At 43.1% G+C, this 25,169-nt stretch overlaps 1 protein-coding gene across 11 annotated transcripts in view; it reads right to left on the reverse strand.

The window, feature by feature from the left end:
* Positions 1-2,453: 2,453 nt before the first annotated feature.
* Positions 2,454-25,169, reverse strand: part of LOC144268613 (neuronal vesicle trafficking-associated protein 2-like) — a 66,051-nt gene continuing 43,335 nt past the window's right edge. For all 11 annotated transcript variants that reach the window (XM_077823644.1, XM_077823641.1, XM_077823646.1 and 8 more), the window contains 2 exons: positions 5,971-6,081; positions 2,454-4,378 (listed from right to left, as the gene is read on the reverse strand). In XM_077823644.1, coding sequence (XP_077679770.1) covers positions 4,187-4,378; positions 5,971-6,081 — 303 coding nt within the window. In that variant the 3' untranslated portion in view covers positions 2,454-4,186. The remainder of the gene's footprint in view (positions 4,379-5,970; positions 6,082-25,169) is intronic.

A 25,169-nucleotide genomic window follows, 5' to 3' on the forward strand; every position in this document is an offset into this window, starting at 1 on the left:
GTACTTGTCTCTAAGTTCCCTCTGGAAAACAGTAACCAACAGCTTTCCCCAGTACTGCTGAAACAGCCACTTTCTTGTTTCTCCAGGAGAGAGCAGGAGTCCTATTAGCCAAAAACTAGACACTTCACAGGAAATTGGGCTTATGCTAAACCTGAGCCTACCGCCTGCTGATTGAGCCTGTGATCGCTGGGGTCAGCAAACAGCTGGTAGACTTGGCTGAAGACCCACACAGAGGAAGCTTTTTGTTTGAGGATTTGACCCTCCCCCCAATAGTAGCCAGCAAGGTGCCTGGGGACATGGAGCAGAGAGGGCCCAGAAATGAGGATGAGGGCTTTGTGTAGAAACCAACACAAAGAAAAGTAATAGTCAAATAGAAGAAGCAGCAGGAAGTGGAGTATATTGAGCAGCTGACTTAGCCAGGAGGCAATTAGTGCAGGTTTATTGATAAAAGTAATTGCAGGGTTACTCTGACAGCATCAGAGAGGCTGATAATATGCCCCAGGTAAATAACTGTGTGCGTAAATACAACAGCGGCGGTTACCATAATGAAAGAAAGTAGGCCTAGTCCTTTCAAAGGAGGTGTTCCCCAGAACAAAGCACCCTTCTACAGAGACACTGGGTGTACGCTTGGAACTTTGGCCTTTATGAAGGGCAGCGAGCAGTGTGATGCTGAGACCGGGAGAGCCCATTGACCACGGCTGAGCAAGCTGCTCTAACCAGCCCCTGAAAATAAGGGAGTGGCAGCTTTTTAAAATGTTGTTTAAAACAAGAGAGGATAGATCCTACAATAGCAATCAAGTCTCTTCCCATTCCGGTGACTAAAATAAGTGGCTGAACTTGGAATTTATATTGCAGCTTGAACATAGACCATGGCAATAGCAATGTGCAGAATGATTAAACTTTTAGCTGTCGTTATCTTTTACTGTCCCCTGTGTCTCCCTTGAGCCCTTTTTTGTTCTGTTCCATATAGAATTTTGGTTCTTCCTTTATTAAATAAAAACTTTTTATCGCCACTGACTCAGTTATCCAATTATACCTTCCACCCAAAAATACAAATCTTTTGATTCCTGGGATTTTGATCAAAGTAAACACAGGACTAAGGAATTACCATGAGAGATGCAATAGAAATACCAGTCAAATTACAATTGACTCAGTTTGGAAGAGAGCACTATATCCTTTATAATGCTTTTCACAGGTTCTCTGTGGTGACTATAATACCAGTGATTCCTCTTCTACAGTGGCTCAATTCCACAACCCTGAGCTTTTCAAAAAGGGAAGTCATCCAGAGGTTTTATTGGAACATTATAAAGCATTTCATGAGCCTGCAGAAACCAGCAACTTTAAAGACAGTGTCATTCCATTTCAAAGAGCTGCTGCTGGATGAATTTAAGGAAATGTTTTTGCTAGAAACCAAGCCACAAAGTTTGGCTATAGATCCAAAGTTCAGGGGTGGCCAGATTCAGGGTCTTGGTACAGTCCATCTCTAGTTTTTGTAATGTGTATATGTATGGTTTCATGTACCATTCTCTTGTACATTCCTAATTATTATTGAGCCCAATACAGCAGTACATACATAGATAACACTCTCACTGTTGTCCATGGAAGGGTAGCCAAAGTACACTACTGACAAATTTAGCTTGAAAGATTCTACCAATCTGAGAAATGTTCTCCATACTTAAAATGGGGTATTACCAGTCAAACCAGTAATATCTTTCAAACCTGTAGAAATTGTACCCTATCCTCAGTTCCCTCCTTTCCGAATTTGGGGCAGAAATTAGAGGGACCAGGGTGAGTGGGATGGAGGTTGTTTATGCTTTTGTGCTGTCCTTTCCTGAACTTGAGGCAGTTCGCAGCATACCCAGCCCTGGTGTAAATTAGAGTAGCCACATGGCTGCTCTGAGGTACACTATGCTTCCCAGGGCTCAGCAGAGAATAGCCATAGCACTCTGGCCACACGCCCTCCTTGCTTCCCCCTTTCTATTCCCCACCTCCGGCCTTTACTCCCTGACTTGCCCCCTACACTAGGATCAGGGATGGCATTGAACCCGTATGCCAGCTCCATGCGCAGGCTGCAGCAGTCCTAGGTGATATTTCTGTTCTTTTATTTTGCCAGAGCAGTGAAAAGGGGGCCTTATGTAACTGAGAATCAGATGATCCAGTACCTGCACCCACTCTAAAGACAGCAGGATTCAAGCTCCTCTTGTTTTGAAGGGTTTTTTTCAACTGAAAAACAAGCAAACAAATAAATAAAACTGTGTGAGGTTCCCCCATAGCAGCAATAAATGCAAATGACCTCTGAAGCCTCCAGACATGTCCATTTCCACCAATGCAGAGTAGACATTTCTGCTACAACCACACCCAGCAGTTCCATGCACACAAACATTCCCACTGCTCCCTCTTCACACCATGACAGCAGGACACAGACAAAAGAAACCCTTCTGGGCAGTTGAGACTCTCAGACACATCTAACTTTATTTTTCCTGTCAGAAAAGTTCAAGAATTACACCAAAAAATACTTCAGTCTCTGATACCTACTGACAAAACACACACCACAAAATTATAAATTGTTCAATTGTTTGTTGGAGTTTTGATTTTTCTGTGGTGGGTTTGTACATTTCAAGTGAGAAATGAATTTACAGGTGAAATATGGAGGGGCGGGGGGGTCAGACTATGGGGTTGGGCACTACAGTTTTAGCTATACTATACAATTGCTTATCATGACTCCTGTCAGCTCAGTCCTGCCCCCATTTACACCAGGTTAGTCCCATTCAAACCCCTAGGAGCTGTGTGTGCATAATGAAGGACAAAACTCTGCCCAGCGGGTTTGGCTCCCAGTTTCTAGCCCACAATACCCACAAATCTGATCAGCAGGCTTGGTGAAATGCAAAGCTTAAACTCTAAACACAAACGTGTGTCTTGTCCTACTCCTGGTGCTTACTCTTTTGAACTCAAGCTGAATGCGATCCCAAGTATTCTGTCACACTGCTATGCTTTGGGTGGCAGCTCTGAAAAAGAGAATTCCTTTTGCTCAAGTCTTACAAAACAGACATGCTTGCTCAGATCAATTTACATGCTAGATACTGGGCTGTGTTTGAACACTGTACAGGACTGGACTTGACTTGGGGTTTGCTTTTACGTTCACGGGTTTATAAGTCAACTAACACTTTGAACTTTGATAGTACTTTCTATCATTAACTCTCCAAATATTTTACATACCAACAGACAAACCCTCACAATCCCCACATAAGTAGTGTCCATGAAATAAGGACAAGGGGAAAATGAGGCACAGAGGGGGCTTGATGCTTTAAGGTGCTAACCCTCTGCTGGGAGGTGCTAAGCATCCTAGATTTACAATGAAGTTATTTGTTTCTTCGCCCTCCAAACAAGTGCTCAGCATGTCAAAGGATCAGGCCCCAGGTGACTTGCCCAAGATCACACAGGGTAATCTGTGGCAGAACTGGGAATACAGCCTGACCCATGGTCCTGTGCTGAAGAGATTTAAACACAACAGCTTCCTTCTCCTGCTCTATGTCCAAAACACTTAATCCTGACAAACCCACTGAAGATCTCCAACATCATGACCGTGTATTCCAAATCCCTAGACCTTTCTGTTTTTAATTCAGGCCTCAGACTGCACACACATGTGTGTGTACCTCTCTAGCCACAAACTAAAGCCGATATAATATTTTGTACAGCTCAATTTGCCAGTAGAAGGACCCTGCTTTGGCAAGTTTAACTTCCCAGTGATGTGATTTGTAAAAGACTTCCCCCTACCCCTGCATGTCTTCCATTACATACTGCTCTAGGGTCACAACTTTCTACCAAAGGTTCAGCTTCTGGGAGATTCTCTTTGCTTGATTCCATCCTCTCTGGTTGTTTTTTGAATTTGCTTTTTTTGTTTTTTCATTTATTTTTCTAACAAATATTTAAGCAATGATTTTAAAAATATTTTTACATTGTAAGTTACAGTCAACATCAAACATGCCTTTGTACAAGAGCTTGGCCCGGTTACAAATCAACGAGAACAATGCACAAAAAGAAATATCAATTAAGATGACTCCTGCACTTGAGTTTCATTTCTTCTTGTCGTGCTGTTAGCACAGCGCCCTCTCTGAGGCAGAGCGACACTTCATAGACACGGTATTGTTTCCCCACTCCCAACCCCTCCCGTCACCACTGAGTAGCTTTAATGGCCTTCTGTCTTGGCAGCCTTGGCTTCATGGTTTACCGATCCTGAAGAAAGCCAGGGCGATACAGACCGTGAGCTGGTTTGCTTAGCCATGCTGTAGTGGCTTATGACAGTATAGAATCTGCCCCGGGAGTTGGAATCCTGTGCTGAGTAATAGGCATCCAGGGAGGCTGGGATACATCTCTTATGCTGGAGAGAGGGAAAAAGCAGGACAAGTAAGTAACAGTCACATTACTTAACATTTATTTTAAACTCCCAGTTTGTTCTCACGTGGATGACCGACTCATCTCACCGGTTCATAGCAATTGGGCTGCGTGCGCCAATGGAAACATATGTGCTCCTCCATTGACAAATAGCTTGGGGAATGTCCAGAAACACTGGATAGCATGGGGCACTGAGACAGTGTCAACGGATGTCAGAACCTGCTGGAATTGGCAGCCCTGATTAAGACTGGTTTCATTCTGTGAAACAGAACCAAAATTACAGAATGGGGATCCTGCTGCTCTGGCACGGCACTGGAACGCACTAAGATCAGGCATCTGGCAGCGGTACTGGAAGAGGATGTTGGTTAGCTCACAAAGTGTTGGATTGACAGCCCTGCAGAACTATGTTCTCTATTAATCCGTAGAACAGATACAGGCCAGGCAGAAGCAATGTAAGTTTCTTATGTGCTACCCTGCTATTGTGCCTTATCTCTGACCTGCAGGAAGACCAGTCCTAGAGATGGGTGGCCAGTTCAGTCCCCTTTCTGTGCTTCTCCTCTGTGCTGAGGCTGCCAACTAATCTCTACTGCTGTAATGTGGATGCTTGTCCACGAACAACTGTACTGAGAAAACCAATTTGCTTCGTATAGGCCACAGAAGAGCCAACAAATGGTAACAACCTTTGGTCCAACCTGCTCAGATTGATAGTGGTGACCGGGAGATGAAGGGCCCCATTTATAATTAGCATGCCCCTGAGCCATCCAGTCCCCCAGCCAATTCTAGCATGATTAAAGAGGGGAAAGACCAGAACAGAACGCTAAATCCAGTGTGCATGAACTGTGAGGAAATTCACATTCAGATCTGATTGTGAATTCAAAAGTCATGACTCATCTCCTCTCTGATTTTATGTACCCTAAGAGAATAATTTACAACAAATAATATATCAACTAACTGAGCCCCTTTTCCTGTTCATAGAATATCCCTTGTCCAAGGAATTAGGACCTCTATGAATTTATTTGCTGTAAATAATTAGACAGTGACTTGTTTTGCAAACTTTTTTAACTCTGTGGACTGAGCAAACAGTTCTCAATGACTATCTGATATTCAAACCCTGTTGGTTAGCTGTGACTGGTCAAACAAGTCACATGGTTTTCTTTCTGTTGCCCAACTGGATGAGGTGCAAAAGCATGCCTCTCAAATACTTGCACGTGCAAATTTCAAAATCAGTATCAGTGGACGCTCGTGCATGCACCATTGAAATTTGCCTTGCGGGAACATTTATGCCAGAAAAGCTTAATCACTTGAATGTCTGTGGGAAGCAAACCCAAAATTCAGCTGCATTGCATTCATTCCAGAATATGAGGGATTATTTAGGGACATTTGTTTGTGGCATTCACAGAGATCTAATCCTGACCATTACAATATAAAACAGCGTCTGATGGAAGCAGATGGAAGTTCACATTTTCCAAAACACTGACGACTTTTCAACACATTCTTGTAAATGCTCTCTTAGACTCTGACCATGAAGTCAATTGAATTGTCAAAGACAATAGAATCTATCTGACTGGAATCTCTTACCTTATAAACAAATCCATCTGGGCAACTGTGATCATAAGTAAAGGCTTTGTATACCACAAGAAAGACTATGCAGGCAAGGAACGCAAGAGCCAGACTTATGAGAATAGTGACCTACAAAAGAAGGATAATATTACTCTACATATGTTAAAATGGCATATGAACAATCTCACAATTAAATGACATATATTAACAACCGTTCTAATGGACTGCAATCTTCACTCCCCTGTGCTGTACTTAACTAAGCGTAGTAATTGAATGAGTGCTACATCCAATATCCCGGAATTTTGTCATGCTTTCCCCCCGACCCAAGACCTTTGATGTTGCATTTTCTACGTTTAATCCCTTACACGTTTCTAGATATTTGCTAGGAGATTTAGTGCTCTAAAAGGCTTTGTGTTCTCACACTCTGATCTTGGCGTTCAATAGAAAGTATCTGCATACAGGCCCGCTGGTGTCAATCAGAGGTCACAAACTGGGGGAATATTCATTGTCTAACCAGCTGTCTCTGTGTGTATATAATGTCTACTGCAGTTTCCACAGTATGCATCCGATGAAGTGAGCTGTAGCTCACGAAAGCTCATGCTCAAATAAATTGGTTAGTCTCTAAGGTGCCACAAGTATTCCTTTTCTTTTTGCAAAGACAGACTAACACGGCTGTTACTCTGAAGCCTGACAGCTGTAGCCAAGGTTGCCTCCTGGCCCTGGTAAGATCCTATTTTTTCCATTTACCAAGGGCAGGTGAGTGGGTAACAAGAATAAAGTCTCTGTGACACACTTTACTTCTATGCCTTCTAAGTTACATTCAGCCTGATGTTACATGGTTAAATTTGGGCTAGATTTCAATGTGAGAGGGAAAGAGGTGTCTTCCCCTACCATACATAGCTGCAGAATGGTGACCCAGCCCTTTGCTTTAAGAGCCAGACAAAGGACCAGCTTACATGTCAGGTACACTGATGATCACAGGGAGTGTGCTCAGGCAGATTGAGGGTCTGGTGGTGATGATCAGGCCAGTGCTTCTCTTCCCCTTTTGTGGCTGCTGGCTCCTGGCTAGGTCACTGAGGATAGCACACACAATGCTCCTCTTTGGACCCAACTCAGTGTTCTGTTCCCCCATGCCTGAGTGTGCTACCCCACCTGAGCCATCCTGCTTGACTGGTGCAGTTCCATTTTCTCCAAACTACTCAGGTTCTCTTGAAATGGAGTTACCAGCTTCATTCATTCAGAGGACCTGATCCTGCTGTCTTAAATCAGGCAAATCTCTGAGACCTGGATTGGGCCCTGAAATGCCCAATCCCTGATCTTCTGACGAATCTGATGTGAGTTTCAAGTTTGTAATGAAACCCCTAATGAAACGTCTCGTGGTTTCAGGTTTCACTGTGAACATCCAGCTCAGCAATAGCACTAATCCCCCAAAGGTTTGCTTATCCTAGCAGGTTATCAGCGGGTGGGCAGCAGAAAGCAAAACAAGGCTGCAGCACTGCAATCTGCCTTGGTGGTGCTGATATTATGACTACCCAGTTCTGTCAAGGCTGTTGCCTCATAGTGACTGGATTGGCATTACAAAAGAATCAGCCCTGGGGCTCATATGTAGCCCCCTGCACTACTATGGAGCAGAGAGTTCACATTCTTGCTCTGTGGGATGACAGGGGTGAGGAGTGCAATGAAGTTAACGGTTAAAACCCCTGGGAGGCAGAGCATTTACGGCCTCTCCCCGCTCCTGCATGGCTGGCTGGAAAGGGCAGGAGCAGCTTCTGGATTAGAGCCTAATGCTTTTCCAAGGTTGCAGGGTGGCTGCCTGCACTGGTGAGGGACTGTAAGGCTCCTGCTGGAGGAACAGATTTTGTGACACAAGTGTGGGACCCTATGGTAACAAAATTGCTGAAACAAAGGGTTACGGCAGTAATTCACTTTGTTCTGCCCTCCTGCTTACTACTATGGCAAAGGGAGACCCAGAGACATATTCAGATCTATCTATTTCAATGATGAAGTTTTATACCTTATTATAATTTGGATTTTAGGGCCCCCATTAATTATGCACAGCCATAGTATCTATTCCTAGAAGCTGCTCCCTTAACCTAGTCACAGCAGCCCTAGTGATGTTAAGGAAAGAGAAAATACAGAACTATTTGCCATGGCAAAGTAGACAGAATTGTCAGGAAAGGTAGCTAGACTATGCAATAAAGCACAGACTTGTGCAATTCAGAATCTATTGTAGCACCATCCGGTTCAATTAAAAAAAATAGCTGACTATTGGATCACACTTATTTTGCTTTAATTCTCTTGTAGCTCTAAGGGTCAATATGATAGGAATCCATACCTGGGCTCAGACAGGCTGTTGGAATTGCTTGCAAATCAGGAACAGATCTTATGGCCTAGTAAATACTCCAGAAAGATGTGTCACATGGTGAGGTATATTCTCAAGCACACAGCATCTGGACCATTACTAATACTAAATGCTGCTACAGTAAACCTGGCAATGCCACCTACAATGACAAGACATACAAAGCTACATTGTCAGTAGATGTTGTAAGAATGTTAAATGGAAAGAGTACAGCTAATGTCACATGTCTCCCGCTGAATCTAACTCCAGAAGGTCCATTCCAAATCAAAGGGGAGAGAGGGGAGGGAAAGAATACTCTCCTCTGCAGTGATTAATTAGCCCTTTGTTAGAGAGTTTTAGAATGAAATGTAGAGAGATAATGAGGCCGGGTGAGATGGAGGCTAGAGTGACTGTTTGGTGACTCAAACACAAGGATTGCAGTGAATTCTGCAACCTTCTCTGGTATCATAATCTAGTTAAACCATAGCCCCCTCCAGAATGAACCTTTCAAACTAACCTTCCCCTTGAGGTCCGATGTGCTGAAAAGAGGGTCAGGTAAGCACAAGGTGTCGGCGGGGCGAGATTCAGATACTTATTGCCAGCCCTAATCAAATATCACTCGTAGGAAATTCAGTACTGCACTGGGGGTGGTTGGTAGAAACGCAGCATATTCACATGAAAAATACTACCCATAGCTATGAAGATGTTGGCTCTTTTTTACTCTATGATGAATTGGAGAATTTCAATGGGTTCTTATTTGATATTTATATTCTGGTAGCCCAGAGGTTCTCAGCCTGGAGGAAACAGCGACCCTGCCCTTTTCATATTGCTAAACAGGAGGGGGTCTGGGCTACATCCCAGGTAGAAGAAAGTGGGTGGAAAAGGAAGACATAGCACAGAAAAGGTTGACATCATAATAGCCAATCAGGATCAGGGCCCCATTGTGTTAGGTGCTGTGCAAACACAGAGGCAGGCATGGTCTCTGCCCGGAGTTTACGGTCTAATCTGTTTAACTGGCTTTTTCAATTGCCTGTCAGATTCTGCAGGTCCAATGTAAAAGTACTACTTTGAAATAAAAACACATCCAAATAAATACTCAGGAGATGTGTATCCTGAGAAAAACACTCATCCACTAAAGCCCTCCATTTCACCACGTTCCACTAACTTCACCACTCCAGCAAGAGGCTTGGGAAAACATCACTCTTACAGCATGTCCTGAAAAATCACCAAATCCCAGCTCTTGCAAGCCACGGCAGAAAAACAGCTCCTCAGACAAGACACTACCACCAGCCCCATCTCATTTCATACAGAAAATTATTAGATCGTACACTTCTGACGATCACAATTGCCAGTGTATTGAGGGTGGGTAGTTTGATAATGATGGTGACTGAGCTCCCTTGGACGTTGGTGAGATAGCACTAAGGCAAGACTTATACGTTGCTATGCTAATACGAGTGTTCGGAGGGCAGCCCTTGATGCTGGTTAGAAGTCCTGAGAATGAAGTGTTGAACTATACGGTGCTGTTGCTCTGCCCTATTTACAGTGTATAGCACAGGACTCTTGCCAGGCCTGTTACTCTAGGTTGATTGGAGGGGACTGATGGGGAATCAGGTTAAGTGTAAGAGCAAAGAAGGACACAAAGTTACACTGAAAATGTGCATCAATACACTGAATAAACCATACTTGTCAAAATACAACCTGCTGTTTCTACATAGCAAGAGGTTACTCATCCTCTGACCTATTTTTCAAGTCCCACAACCTTCCCCCATCAGGGATATAATATGATTCACTGGACTTTCACTACATCAAAGCTCATTCAGTCTCTGCCTCCCACGTCTACAGCACAATACCCTTCTTTTACAGGGCAGACCAACCAGGCTCTCTCAAGCCCAGTCCTAGTATTTGGGCTAATTTGCCACTTGAGAAGAGAATGGGAATGGGGGGATAGTCCCAAAACTGTGAGATCATCATCTCCCAAGTCTAGAGACTAACACTGGAAACTGGCCATGAGGATGGCAGAGGCAAAGTCCCTCTCTAATCTTTTCCCACTGAGCCAGCTATGGTGGTGAAGTTACTTGTTTTTCTTAAGGGTGAAAGACCAATCTCAGTATCTGAGCTCTTTGGGGCCATAGGAATGTCCCTTACGCTGCAAAATCCCATGTTAATGTACATGCTATATGAGCAATCATTAATAATCTGACATTACCAGTCCCTCTCCTCTGTGCCAACTGAGCCGCTCATGACAATAGACTCTCCTTAGACACGTTCTACTGTAGTAGCAAAATGCTAACACCCAATTCATAACCTCCTAGAACCAGGCAGTTGTACTAGCCTTTCTCTCCCTCCCTTGCGTAAATGAGCCCACTTTCCTCTCTGCTGCAGTTTCATGCACTTGCAAAATTACAGCATGACACAATATTACACATGATGACACATAATGTAAAATTGATCTGGGATGAATGTCACATAAGGTGTTAAAACCTAGAGGAAAAAGAGAAGAAAAATCCCCCCACAGATATTTTGCCAAGCCTGAGCTAAGATCCAGCTCCCTAGTTATTCCAGAAAATACAGTTTCATTAACATTCAAATACCAAAGAATCACATTGCTGCAATAACTAATAAACCTCCACATTTTAAAAAAAAAATGAATACCATGAACCTCAGTAGTCGCAAAGCAATATAAACATGCACTTAGGGGAAATAAAATGTACTGAGCTGAAAAACCTACGAGCACCGCAGGCATGAATCTGTCATGTGTGGCAGCAGGATTGGGCTAATGGGAGAAGGTTTTGACCAGCGGTGTAACAAGCTACACTATTATGGTCACCGCTTTTACAAAATTATGATAAATCTTGTGCAAAGTACGCCCTGTGAGGTCTCATTGGGAAAGTCATAATCTAGTGACCATTACTGTCCTGTTGAAATGTATCATCAGTGCAGATGAAGTTGTGAGATTTTGCTACATGTTTGTTATTTAAACGCTGTGAGGCTGGGAAACAACCACAGACTAGCCCCTCAGAAAGGACAAAAAAAACTGTAAACACAAAGGCCTTACATGCCAAACCTCATGTAGTACAAAGATGCAAACAAAAATTTGCTATTCATAATGAAGGATGGTCAGCAAGTCACGTACACCATGGGGGCTGCCTAATCCCATGACACAGCATGGATTTTTCCAGCACCTGGAGAAAAGTATAAATGAGGGACAGTGACATCACCATGGGGCCTCTCTCTCCTCCCACTCCTCGACACCTGGAAGCAAGATCATTTAGAAGACAAAGAAAAGTCTCGAATTGCAGGGGGTGGGGCGGGAGTGATGATCCTAACTAGAAGGCTTTCTAATTAGTACGAACTGTGAACTGAAAACTGTCTGCAATGTCCAGTAGGGTGAGAAAAACTGTTTGATTCAAATCTTGTTTAGCCTGATAAAGTTTAGGATTTAGAATGTGTGTTTACTTTTTATTTCTTACGTAACCAACTCTAACCTTTATGCATCCCACTTACAATCATTTAAATCTATATCTTTCGCTAGTTAATAAACTCATTTTGATATTTAATCTCAACCAGTGAGTTTGTCTAAAGTGCTTGCGGGGTCTGTTCAGATTACAGAGGCTGGCACATGTCCGCTACCCTTTGACGGAGTGGCGAATTAATTAATGAGCTTGCATTGATCAAGAAGGTCTTGAGCAGTGTAAGATGTACATTTTTGGGATGCAAGGCTGGGGGAATTTCCGGGGGTCTCCCTGTATTCAGTTCATGAGTGGCTTGGGAGAGTATTCGTGTAACTTTGGGTATGCCTTCACATGCTAATGGCTGTGTGAGAACAAAGCCTGAAGAGGCTCCTTGTCACTAGTAGAGCAATGTGAGAGGTACCCGGAGTCAGAGAATTAAGAGGGGACAGTAATTCCACGGACCAGGTTGTACCCCAGGGCATGTCACACACCCCACATGTGTATCGCCAAAAATCTGTTGGAAAAGGGGTCCTTGGCAGGAGATCACTCTACTGGAATAGAAGTAGGAGAAAACAAATGCACACGTGTGCACGCACACAGACACACACAAACACACAGAATTCCCCTGAAAACTAAGGGCCTGATACAAAGCTACTGAAATCAATGAAAGGATTCCCAGCAACTTCAATAAGCTTTGGATCAATGTCTACATTCACTTTCTCCCTCCTCCCTTCCCAAATACAAAATAAATGCTTCATTTCCCCAAGATCCTGTGTAAAAGCTAAAGTATCCCAACCCTCCAAAGACAAACAAGCCGTTTTAGATTTTCATTGGGTTTACTGTACTGATGACATCTAATTGTGGTGGTGTTTCTGGTAACCTGGCTCTCATACCATGAGTCTGAGCATCCTTTGTACTGTGTCTGGTCTCCACGGCTGGCTGCCTATGATTTTTCACCAAAAATTCCCTTTGTCCCTCTTTAGTCACAGTGAAAAGCCTTATTTAAAAGCAAAACCCAGAATACTACTGGATTTAAACAGCAGGGCATTCTGTTAATAACCAGTTACGTTTCAAGATTTCTTACATTTTTATTCCTTGCCTTTTCCTCAGTGGCTTCTTCCATCTTTTGGCCTGATTTTCAGAGGCGCTAAGCTCCTGCAGCCACAGCTGAGGTCAACGGGAGTTGAGTGTGCTCAGCATCTCTGAAAATCAGGCTACTTATCCTTTGCTTTTGAAAGGGGGAGGGAGTTTGAGAGTCATACTGGCATCTTATATAGGCCCTGATTCTGCAATTGTCTCTTGAGGATTGGCCCCTGGGCTGGTGCAGAACCCCACTGAAGGCAATGGGGCTCCAGCTGAGCACAGCTGTTCACCTGCATGGAGTTCATTGCATGATCAGGGTCTTATAGACTTAGGAAATTTGCGCTCACTGGAAATACCAAGTACGGGCCAAATCCTGCTTGCCTTACTCCAGTGAGTAACTTCATGAAAGTTGGTAGGATTACTAGCATGTAGAGCTGGGTAGCTATTCACAATGAAGAATTTGTTCAGCTAATTTAGTTTTCTCACCATATGGATTTCCCTCAAATGCATGAGCTGTTTGAATTGATCCAACAAATATTTGTTGAATGTTGTTTTTACTCTACGGATTGGACACAGACTGTTCACTACTACCATTTCACATCCAAGCTGTATTGCAGTTACAGATTTTTCACATAAGTCATGTAACACTGATGGTGTTCCCAAATGGATGACTTTAACTCTCATTGAGACAAAGTGAGGGAGGTAATATCTGTTACTGAACCAACTTCTGTTGGTGTGAGAGACAAGCTTTCGAGCTTACACATAGCGCCTCTTGTGAGCTGAAGAGCTCTATGTAAGCTCGAAAGCTTGTCTCTCTCACCAACAGAAGTTGGTCCAGTAACAGATATTACCTCTTCCACCTTGTCTCTCTAATATCCTGGAACCAACACAGCTACAACACCACTGCATGCAACTCTTATAGTCAGGTATCTAGTGTCAGTGCTCCTGCTTCCACATTTAAGTTTTGCTTTCATTTACTACACATTAATCTGAGTTTCAAATGCACTTTCTGCGAGTATTTTTTTCAATCAGCATGAGTAGAGATACAAAATAACTAATGGTACAGAGAAATTAAGCATTCATATTTAACCTTTGTCATAATAAAATATAAGGGGTTGTCCAGTGAAATGAAAAGGATACATTTTTTAAAGAACTAAAGGAAATTCTTTTTACCCAACATGTAAATACTTATAGAACTCACACCACAAGGTATCACTGGTGTATGCTTAATAAGATTTCAAAAGGATTAGACATTGATATGCATAATATCCACAATGGCATAAACTAGGATCAAGAAAATATAAGGGGTAAAATAACATGTTTTAGGGCATAAACCAGTAATTAACCATATTTAGGTTGTTATATAATTGTCCATTATGGCGTTTCTTCCACCTTCCTCGGAAGCATCTGGCACTGGACACCAAAAGAGGATTCTGGTTTAAATGGACACTGGTTTGGTCTGTGTGGCAAATCCCATGCTCCTTTAGTAAAACATGATCACATGGCTTAAATGTGGTTGAAGCAAATTCACTGTTAAATTTGAACAAAAATGTGCAGAAAAACATATTCACTCATCTCCACTCGTGTGAGGAAGGTATTGCCTTTAGTAACACCTGTTCTGCCATTTGATAGACCTACCAAGAGAGCTTTTTTCTAAACCTTGCAAACAGATATCCTACTCCCTATACCTTTCCAAATGTTCAGAATCTTGTGTTTACGAAAGCCCAGAAATTAGTCGGATTAGGAAGGAGCAATGGTCATTAACAGAAGTTGCCACCTATAGAATTAATCATCCTTTGAAGCATCACAGATAAATGAGTTAACACCAGCATAGTGCATAGAGCTTCATGTTGCTATGCAGCAGACCAGAATTCAGTTTCTGAGGAAAGATCAACATTCCTCCATGGAAGAGTTGCTGGGAGGTGGATAAGTGGGAAGGAAAATTCTGCAAGTTTTTCCTGGTTCTGGCAGCTGTGGTGGGAATAATTTGGGAACAGTGGGGCTTGGAGGCCACACACCTCTTGCAATCCCTTACAGAATAGTTCCTAGTATTACTAGTCTGTACCCTGCTCTGAATCTCTCTCTTCACATCCAGTTTGCCAGGGAATGAGGCCACCACAGAAGCAGAGTATTCAACTCTTCAAGACACTGAGTATATGACATTACTCAGCACTGGGCAATTAATGTGACATTTCACATGAAATCCCAGCAGTGAAAAGCTAATTTTTTTTAGAGTCTCCCTTTGTGCAAGAACAAAGAATCTATATAGGGGAACTTTCAGTACTTAGATCTCCAGGATTTCTGTCAAGATCATTTTAGCAGAAGGGGCATAATGCCAATAAAAAACAAGTCTCTTCCCATATGAGAGTTTTGGACAAATTAATGCCATTCCATCTGGAAACCTATGAAGTCAATTGACAACCTTGTTTGCTGCACAAACACACACAAAAAAATTTTAATCAATTGTTACCAATCCCCAGAGCTTCTACTAGTCAGTAGGAAGTTTTTGGCTATGAAGGCATCTCTCTATAAACTCAGGATGATTTCATTAGAACGATTTACAGTCAACACTGAAAAATTTAAGAGAGCAATTTTTTCCCTTCATCCCATAATTTCTCCAAGCCAATAATTAGATTTTAATACAACATCTAGTCCAACCACATAGAAACCACCTACTCCACGGCCAGCAACATGTTCTTTGTCACATGATCGGAGCTGATCTGTAAGCAAAAACTAATCTGGCTGCATTTATCAGGATTTTTTAAAAGCTGCATTTTACTCTTGCTTTATATGAAGTCTCTGTGAAGGAAAGGAAGAAAGGATCAACTAAAAAGATCAATAAGAAGGGGCACAATTGATTCTTCCTATTTGCTTGGGTGCTGTTTAGGAATATACAGTTCGGTATACAGAATCAGACCTCTGGTCCAGCTGATCTGGTTCCAGCTCGTTCAAATAAGGGGAAAATCCCCAATAATGACTCTAACCAATTTTCAGTGCTGGGGGGAAAATAGCCTTCTTGACCCCTATGGCAGTCAACTTATGTCATGAAACATAAGATTTGATTATCTTTACCTTCTCTTTGGTTTCTGTGAGCAGAGAGGACACGGGGCTATGCAAGAGGATGGGAAAATGTGCCATGCTTATTCCATTATTCTTCCATATCCCTTGAGATCCTGTGGAAGCCCCTCAGCAAATGCTCCACAGAAATCAGGTTCCATAGGTCGTATGGGGTGGGGCCAACAAAAGAGGAGGAGACCATGTTCATGACATTATCCCATAAAATGGCAAGTATATCTACTTGGAGGAGCATCAACCATCTCTGTACCAATTTTCCATCTCAGTCAAGTCCTCTGTGACTTCTTTCCTGGCTCCACCACTCTGCTTTCCTTTAATGCTGCCATACCTCTCTTTATTTTGTAATTTAAGAAAGAAGCACCCATCTACTGAGATATGTGTTCCCACCAATAACTGCCCATGCCCTGTGCCTTGTAATACTGTGAGCACAGCATGGGTTTTGGAACATGACTCCAAGCAATCTGTCAAATAATTAAATTATGTACACAATAACTAGCTGGCTCAATTACATTAGCTAGTCTCCATCACGTAATATAATTTCTAGTGCCTGTTTAGGCACTAATAGCCTTAGATCTCTTTAGATGTGCATGGTGCCAGCTGCGGTCTGTTTGACATATTTCTGTGCCAAGTCAAAAGCCCTGAACTGAAAATACGTTGCTCAGTTTACAAGACCCTGTTTTTTATGGAACTTCTAAAATTCCATTTTCTATGGAGAGGCTTGAAATGTTGAATGCTAATTAATTTCCACTTTAATTATAAGGTTTTGCATTGAGTGCCTTAGAACTTTCCGCCCCTGTTACCCAAAAGAAATAGCTTACTGCAGGTACATCAGACGGGAAATAACTGATTTTTTTTCCTTCCAACAAAAATGAGTCCACTATTGTCTTTCTGACATCTTATCAACTCAGCAATGGCACCAAGATGCTGCAAATCCCACTGATGTGCAGAAGCTTATCAGTCACTGTTAGACGGTTTCAGTCTTGGCCTTCCATATGGCTGAAGCACACAGTAACATATCCTATGCCATGTGTCAAGTGCCAAAGCTGATTTGCTAAGGTACAGGATTTACAGAGGACAGGATTTGCAGAGGACAGGATGATTTCAATGCAAGCTACACAAGTGCAGCCAAGGTCAGATTTACGGTTCTTAATGATCAAACAGTGAAGTTCTCCTAAATTTAACTCTGTTTTCCAGTCTCAGATGCTGATTGTTCAGGAATGCCAACTGTAATGACTTTATTTTCTAATCCAAATTCCCAATTAACACATGGCATACAGGTTTTATAAATGGACCTTCAGAAAAAGGTGCTGAGCAACAGTGGAAGTGACTTCGTTCTAAATCACTAATATGAGTAGGTTATTCAATTAATGGACTATTGTACAAGGACACTTCCTTCCATTGCTGACCTTTCATTAGTGACATCTTATAACATCTGATCATGTTGTGCAATGTCTCATCCATGACATTTCATTCCCTTTATTGCACGTGGGACGTGACTTTAGAAGCCTCAGCTCACCAAAGGCACTTTTAAATGCAATAGTGGGGGCAAGAGAGAATGTGATGAGTCACCAACAAAATGTATCTCTCCCAACCCTTTGACTGACAGAACTCAGTCTCTCAGTGGAAGCTCTCAAGAATTTAATCTTCTCTCCGGTTTACCTGTTTATATTGTGTTGGATTATGCATGGTGAAGCTGTCAGCAGCATTCATTACTGTAGACATGGAGGTCATACTCCTACTCATATACCCTCATTCATTGGGGCCCCAAAGCTACCTGGGATCTGCTAACATGAAAAAGGGCTGCAGTATCAGGTCTATAAAACAGAATCACCATTTTCAATTTCAAACCCACTCGGAAAGGAGCTCCTCCCAGTTAGCACTTGAGGAATAGTAACAGAACAACATTAATTTGATCAGGTGAAAGAGTTTGATGAATACATAACCTGCTGGTTAGTGTGTTTTACAGGTCTCCCTCTGTTCCCAATCCACAGAGGATCTTAGTCTGTTACAGCCCCATCAAGGGAGTCTTGCCCTTTTAGATCAAACTGTAGCAGCTCGTGCATTTAATTCTTGTGGTCCTTAGTTCAATCCCCAGTCAGCCAAGATGGAGGCTATCACTTACAGAGGAAGAATGGGCTAGTGCTTAGGGCACTAGCCTAGGACTCTGCTACAGATGGCCTGTGTGATCTTGGGTAAGTTACTTAGCCTCTCTGTGCTTCTGCTTCCCATCTGTAAAATGGGATAATAGTACTTCCTCAGTACACAGGGGTATTGGAGGTGCTCAGACACTAGTGAAGGAGACCATATACGTACCTAAAATAGACGGATGTGCACAGCTAAACAGCACCTAGATGGTGTTTGGGCTTTGAGATAACCCTATTGGATGCTAATTTTGTTCTCCCCATAAAACACCATGATCCACTTCATAGAGACTGGAGAAGAACAAACATTAAACCTTTTAAAGGGAAACATAGAGGACCTGGGGAATTATAGACCAGTCAGTCTAACTTTGATATCTGGAAAGATACTGGAACAAGCTATTAAACAATCAGCGTGTAAGCACCTAGAGGACATAGGGTCATAAGTAAAAAGGAACATGGATTTGTCAAGAACAAATCATGCCAAACCAACCTAATTTCCTTCTTTGACAGGGATATTGGCCTACTGGATGGGGGGAAGCAGTAAATGTGATATATCTTGATTTTAGTAAGGCTTTTAACATAATCCCACGTAACATTTTCATAAGCACACTAAGGAAATGTGGTCTAGATGAAATTAGTATAAGGCGGGTGTAAAACTGGGTGAAAGATCATATTTAAAGAGAAATTTTATCAATGGCTCACTGTCAAACTGGGAGGATGTATCCAGTGGAGTTCCACAGGTGTCCGTCCTGACACTGGTACTATTCAATATTTTCATTAATGACTTGGATAATGGAATGGAGAATATGCTGATAACAGTCTTCAAAAGGGCTGTTATAAAGAGGATGGTGATCAGTTATTCTTCTTGTCCACTGAAGGTAGGACAAGAAGTAATCATCTTAATTTGCAGAAAGGGGATTTAGGTTGGATATTAGGAAAAACTTTCTAACTATAAGGGTATTTAAGCACTGGAATAGGCTTCCAAAGGAGGTTGTGGGATCCCTGTTGTGGCAGGTTTTTAAGAACAGGTTGGACAAACACCTGTCAGGGATGGTCTAGGTTTACAAGATCTTGCCTCAGTGCAGGGGACCTCTCCGGGTCCCTTTCAGCCCAATGTGTGTATGATTTGATATTAGTAGGCGGTGTCCAGATTTTCTAAGATGCTGAGCACCTGCAACTCCCACTGGCCTAATGGGATTTTTGGGAGCTCCGTAATGCTGAAGACCAGGCCATAACCTGCAAATCTGTTGGTGATATTCAGCAAAACTAAACTAAATAGCTAAGTGGGAAAGCCATACAGAAGCATTCACTGGATTAAAAGACATGGGGACTGGGTTGACCCTGTGCCGCATGGAGGTGTGCAGGGTAGGAAGATAACACAAGGAGCCTCCTCACAGCAACTTGGCACACTCTGCACAAAGGGACAATCACAGTTCTGGAGCTGGCCAACACTGCTGGGAGCAGACATTTAATGACAAGCCTTGCTCAGAAGAGTGCAGAGTTCTCTTGTTCCCAGGGAGAGAGGATGCCGGAGCTCTATGGACCTTTCAATGCTGGGGAAGTTTTCTAACTGGTTTTTAAAATCGTTAGAGACAATAAAGCAGATTCTCTCCTGAGATTTGAATCCTTTGTGCAACTCAGACATGCCAAGGGGCTGGATTCTGTCCACAAATTGCCAGCAGAGAAGACCCTACTCAGAGAGGAACTCCCTACTGACACAAATGAGCATATTCAAGCCTGGTGCCTCTGCCGCCTTACAGGAGCAGGAGCACAATACAAGTGGTAGAGAGCCTGGTCAGGGAGCAGCAGAGATCCACTCCACCACCAATGGCAAATCGCAGAGCTGGGCGCTAGTACCTGCTCCCTCATGCTGCCTCCTTCTGTCCTGCACGGAGTGAATCTCTGGCACAGGACAGAATCTGCCCCACTCTTTAGACTCAGTTTAAGGTGCTCTGATCAGGTATCCTTAACTAGCTAAAAGCAGGTTTACACTAAGGCTATAACCAGTTTTAAAAAATTCCCCTAGTTTCAGTGAACCCTCTGAGGTATGATCCTTGCTGGACTATGCCCCTGGGAACAATGCACCTAGCACTAGCCCTTATTTGGGGCAGTGTCTAAATGCTTCAAATTAGTTTAATCTGACTGCTCCACTGCTTCATGTACCACTTTTTGCAGGTTGAGAAATTGCGACCTCACACAACTTACCTGCTGAAGCCATGTGTGGACAGTGCAATTACCTAAGCAGTATTGCTTCACTGGGCTGAACCACAAAGTCATATTCTTCTAAGTTTCTTTTCCTGTTTATTTGTGCTCCCATCACTTTTTACATTTCCATTTTGCATGCAGCTCTGACATTTAGCACATCCTCCCTAGCAACAGAAGCCTTGATTTAAAGATTTAAATATCCTTGGAACAATCGAGCTGTTACATTAAAATGCATGAGATGACTTCCCCCACCCCAAGCCAGTGGATTTTTCACTTGAAATGAAATCAAAGGCCACTCTTGCATATTTTAAAGTACCTTTGTCTGGGGCGCCCTGGTGGTTTAAAAAAATCAATTGATAGTTTTTTTCTTTGAGAAGGCTGAGGTACTCAAATGCATTGCCATATCTGTATGTGTCGTAGTGGGTCAGGAAATAAAACTAATAGAGCACCAGCATTCACGGTCCAGTATACCCATTTCTCTCACAAACTATGCTTATTATATGGACACCTCACACTAGTACAGAGTGTAGAGACATTCCTGCATTTGCTACAAATTGGCTGGGCCACAAATGCGCCCCCTGGGCAATAGGAGAATTTAAAGTTCTTTTCTTTTATATGAGAAATTGAGTAAGTTATTACTGTATTAAAACACAAATAAAAGGAGTACTTGTGGCAAGTTAGAGACTAAGGTGCCACAAGTACTCCTGTCCTTTTTGCGGATACAGACTAACACTGCTGCTGCTCTGAAACTTAAAATACAAATGTTACTTTAAAAATTATCAGCTGGTGTCTTCAAAGGAGCTTCATCAATTTACACCTACTGAGCATCTGGTCCAACATGTTTAATATGCCTGCAAGTGTTAACAGGAGGGAGCTCAGTTCTATTCAGTGCTCAGTCAGCAGCCTGTGCTGCTTTATGATAAGTAGAATGAAACTGTACAGAACAAATAGGGTGAAGTGTTTCCCTCGTCCAGTTTTGAGCATTCTGAGGTTTGGATACCGCACTTGAAATGCACTTTGCGAGAGTTAACAAACTTTGCCTTGGCTTCAGGTCAACAGACGTCTCTGCCCCTTCCATTATGTTAGTTCTCGCTTGCTATAATAATGGAAAAAGAAAAATAAGCCAGCCTCAAATATATTTTATTCCACCCTAACTGCTGACAAGAAAATTACCCTACAAATAGGGGCCATAACCAGGAGAAGACACCAGAAAGAAATATGACATTTGGTTGTTAAAGATAAAGAGATCCCGTCTAATGAAATTATTCAAACTAAACTGAAGCTGCTGTTATGTTGTACAATTTGTGCCCTGTGTGGGCTCCCATCCAGTCTCAGCAACCCTCGCCTTTAACATAAACCCATTCAGGAATTGTACTGTATTCGTGACACTGTAGTGAAGGGTCAATTGAGATTTCCATTGTATTTGCAGAGAATACAGATTCAGGGAACCAAATCAGCAAACACTTACTCATTCAAATAGCACTTACTCATGTGAGTAGTCCCACTGATCTCAATGGTTGTCAATTTACATACATGTTGTCTGAACAGAAACGGCAGAATATTCCAATAACAAACAAAGAAAAACCCTTCAGCTAAATCTGCTCAGCTGATTAATTTGTTCATGTTTACTGAAAGCAAGAAATACATCTGAGGTATTTAAGTATTACTTTGGTACAACAGAATTTATGTGCAGAATATGGGCATGAAAATGAGGTATACTCCTGTGTTTGTTTGGGTTTTTACTTTTGATACAAGCACTTATGTTTCTTTTGTCTGTAAGGCAGCCCCCAATTCTTTCTATCTAAGAATCCAGTCAAATCAAAATATATTTATTTTGTGTATTTTAGTCTCAGAACCTTTATGGGGGTGTTCCTGACTTGGCTTTTTTGTAACAGGAACCTAGGTGTTAGCTGGAAGTGTTCATATGGAACTCAGACTTTTCCATATGCAGAAAAATGGAAAGTTGCCCAACTGATAGTACTATATGAGGCTAAAATATCTGAGCATATGAAAAGTGGTGCTATTTACTTTTTAGTGAGTGAGTCACAAACACCCATTCAACTCATCTTCAAAGCTTAGAATTGTCACAACTGGCTAAATCATTCTGTCTCTGTGCATGGTGTGAGAATGACTGTGACTAGGGTGACCAGGTGTCCAGTTTTCGACCGGAACACGCAGCTGAAAAGGGACCCTGGCGGCTGCAGTCAGCACTACCGACCGGGCCGATATAAGTCCAGTCGGTGGTGCTGCAGGGCTAAGGCAGGCTAGTCCCTACCTGTCCTGGCACCATGCTACGCCCCGGAAGCAGCCAGCAGGTCGGGCTCCTAGGCCGGGAGGGCGGGGGGGGGGGGCCACAGGGTTCCACACATTGCCCCTGCCCTGAGCTAGAGGGGCAATGCCTGCGACCGAGAGTAGCACGCGGAGCCTCCTGCCCCCCCGACCCGCCTAGGCACCTGACCTGCTGCTGGCTGCTTCCAAGGCACAGCGCAGTGTCAGGGCAAGGCCAGGCAGCCAGCCTGCCTTAGCCCCGCCGACCAGGAGCTGCCCGAGTAAGTCTGCACACCAACCCCGAGCCCCAACCCTGAGCTCCCCCCAAAACCCGGAGCCCGTTCCTGCACCCCAAACCTCTAAGGATGGGGGACAGCGAGCCACCGAGGGAGGGCAAATGTAGTGAGCGGGGGCGGGGCCTCAGGGACCGGGCGGGACTAGGATATCCGGTTTTGTGTGATTAGAAAATTGGCAGCCCTAACTGGGACACATATGCCACTCTTCTTCTGTTCCCCTCACAGCCCGCGGGAAAGGAGGGGAAGAATAATGGCTGGTCTCAGGCAAAAAGGAGATCAGCAACATTTCTTATTTTCTTGTATATGTGCTTTGAGTTGCACAGTTCCAGAGCTGCACAGGAGCTAGTTTGCACTAGCTTAAAGTGGATCAGAGGCCACTAAACCGTAAGCGATGGCATCAGCCACCTCAATAAGGAGGCACTGTAACCCATCACACTGGAGCGGAAGAGAATTCCTCCTGGCCAACCTAGAAGAAAGCCTAAGGCTGGAGCCCAGGGGGAAAGGCCACCCAGTCACCTTCTGAAGAAGATTCACGTTTGTTGGGAGCCACCTCATCACAAACAATATGCCAGAGACAGTGAACAGGCAACCATCCAATTCCCCTAAAACAACACCATGTCAGATAGAGTAGAAGGGAAACAGAGCCTGTTGTGGAAGGAGGTTTATCTGCAAAGACAGGGAGCTAAGTTTGGTAGTAGATGAGTACTCCCAAAGAACATGGATAAGCAGCGAAACCTTCTAACTTTTCAAGTTTTTCACCTCAGATTATCAAAGAAACATCCTGAAGTTGAATAACACCCAGGACATTCTACACAGTCTGAGCAACCAAGAAAGCACATCACCACTACCTAAGCTGGATGTACCCAGAGTAACAACCAGTTTTCAGTTCTGCTTGCATTTCACTCCTATCACACTCACTCCAGCTGTTCCCTTGTCTCCATGTTACCTATTCACCTCCACTTGTAACTCTTCATTTTGCCCCTTGCTTTCCTGGAACATAAAGAACATTAGAGCACCATGTGCAGTGTGCAGCCCGAAATAATAACCCACTTGCATTAACAATTATCACTAAAGTAAGAAAAATCTCTGTTTATTAGAGTACATTCCCTCCCCGAAGCACCATTCGCATTAGTGAATGTAATATGATCTTTCAGCAGCATCCTGCATCTCAAAGATATTGGATATGTGATGTGGCAGTTGCTATGGTAACATTGTTAATTATTATTATTATTAAAAAGAAGTAGGGAAATCTGGACAGCTCCTGCACACAAGCTTTTCCCCCATGAGTAACTGCTGCCCTGTGGCAACTTAATAATTAAAGGATCCTTTTATTTAAAAATACAGATCTACAGTGAATGGGTACAAGGACACACACCAGGTGATTTTCTTTTAAGTGATACGTCTGTCTGCAGGTTAGTGAATGGAATATCAGCACAGAGCAGAGTCCTACAGGCAAATGTGGAAAAGCAGTGCCTTACATGGCAGAGTGGGAGACCAGCACCCAGTGGGCAAGCATGGGAGAACAGCAACTTATGGAGAAGCACAGCACATTCATTCCCATCCTCTGGAGAAGCACATGGAGAACATGGCAGGTCAATATTTTACTGGGAGTGTTGCAGAAGAGCACCCAGAGGCAGGGGAGGTGAAAGAATGACACACTTGGGGGGAAGGACGATGTGGGAGAGCCACACCTATGAGGGAGCATGGCAGAGCAGAATTTCACAGGGGAGAACAATAGAGCACCATGCTTGGTATCCCAGATGCCATGGCGATGTGCCCTTTTGAAAACGCATGAATGGATGTGTAGCTGATCTATCCATGTCACAATGCAAGATGCAATACGTTACAAATCAACATACAAATCAAGGTGCAGTAATTTGGATGACGTGCCTCTGGCAGCCAAAAAATTCACACAGCAAATTCTTTACATCTCGTAGTGTAAGGAACTCTTGGTGGCATCTCAGCAGATTTCAACTACAGATATATACAAATAAAGATTCTGGCCCCAAATGTGCCTCTACTAAAGTCAATGGCAAAACTCCCCCATTCACTCCAATAGGAGAATGAGCCAAACACTCTTTCATTCCTTAAGAAATGCAGTGCCTGCAGGATGAGCGTGCTTGCAGTTCAGTATCTATCTGAGTAACCTCTTGGACATGGAGGGGCCAAATGTTCTGCTGGTGTGTGTAGATGAAACTCCTTTGATGTCAATGGAGCTGCACCTATTTATACTAGCAGAATGTTTGGCCCTGCCCCTTCACCAATCCACAATATAAAGCCATTCTTAATTCTGAGCCAGAGGCATTAAATATATGCACACTTCTGATTAGTAAGAGATTATCACATTGTCTGCCTTGCA

This window comes from Eretmochelys imbricata, chromosome 8, assembly GCF_965152235.1.
Source record: "Eretmochelys imbricata isolate rEreImb1 chromosome 8, rEreImb1.hap1, whole genome shotgun sequence".
NCBI classification, from domain to species: Eukaryota; Metazoa; Chordata; order Testudines; family Cheloniidae; genus Eretmochelys; species Eretmochelys imbricata.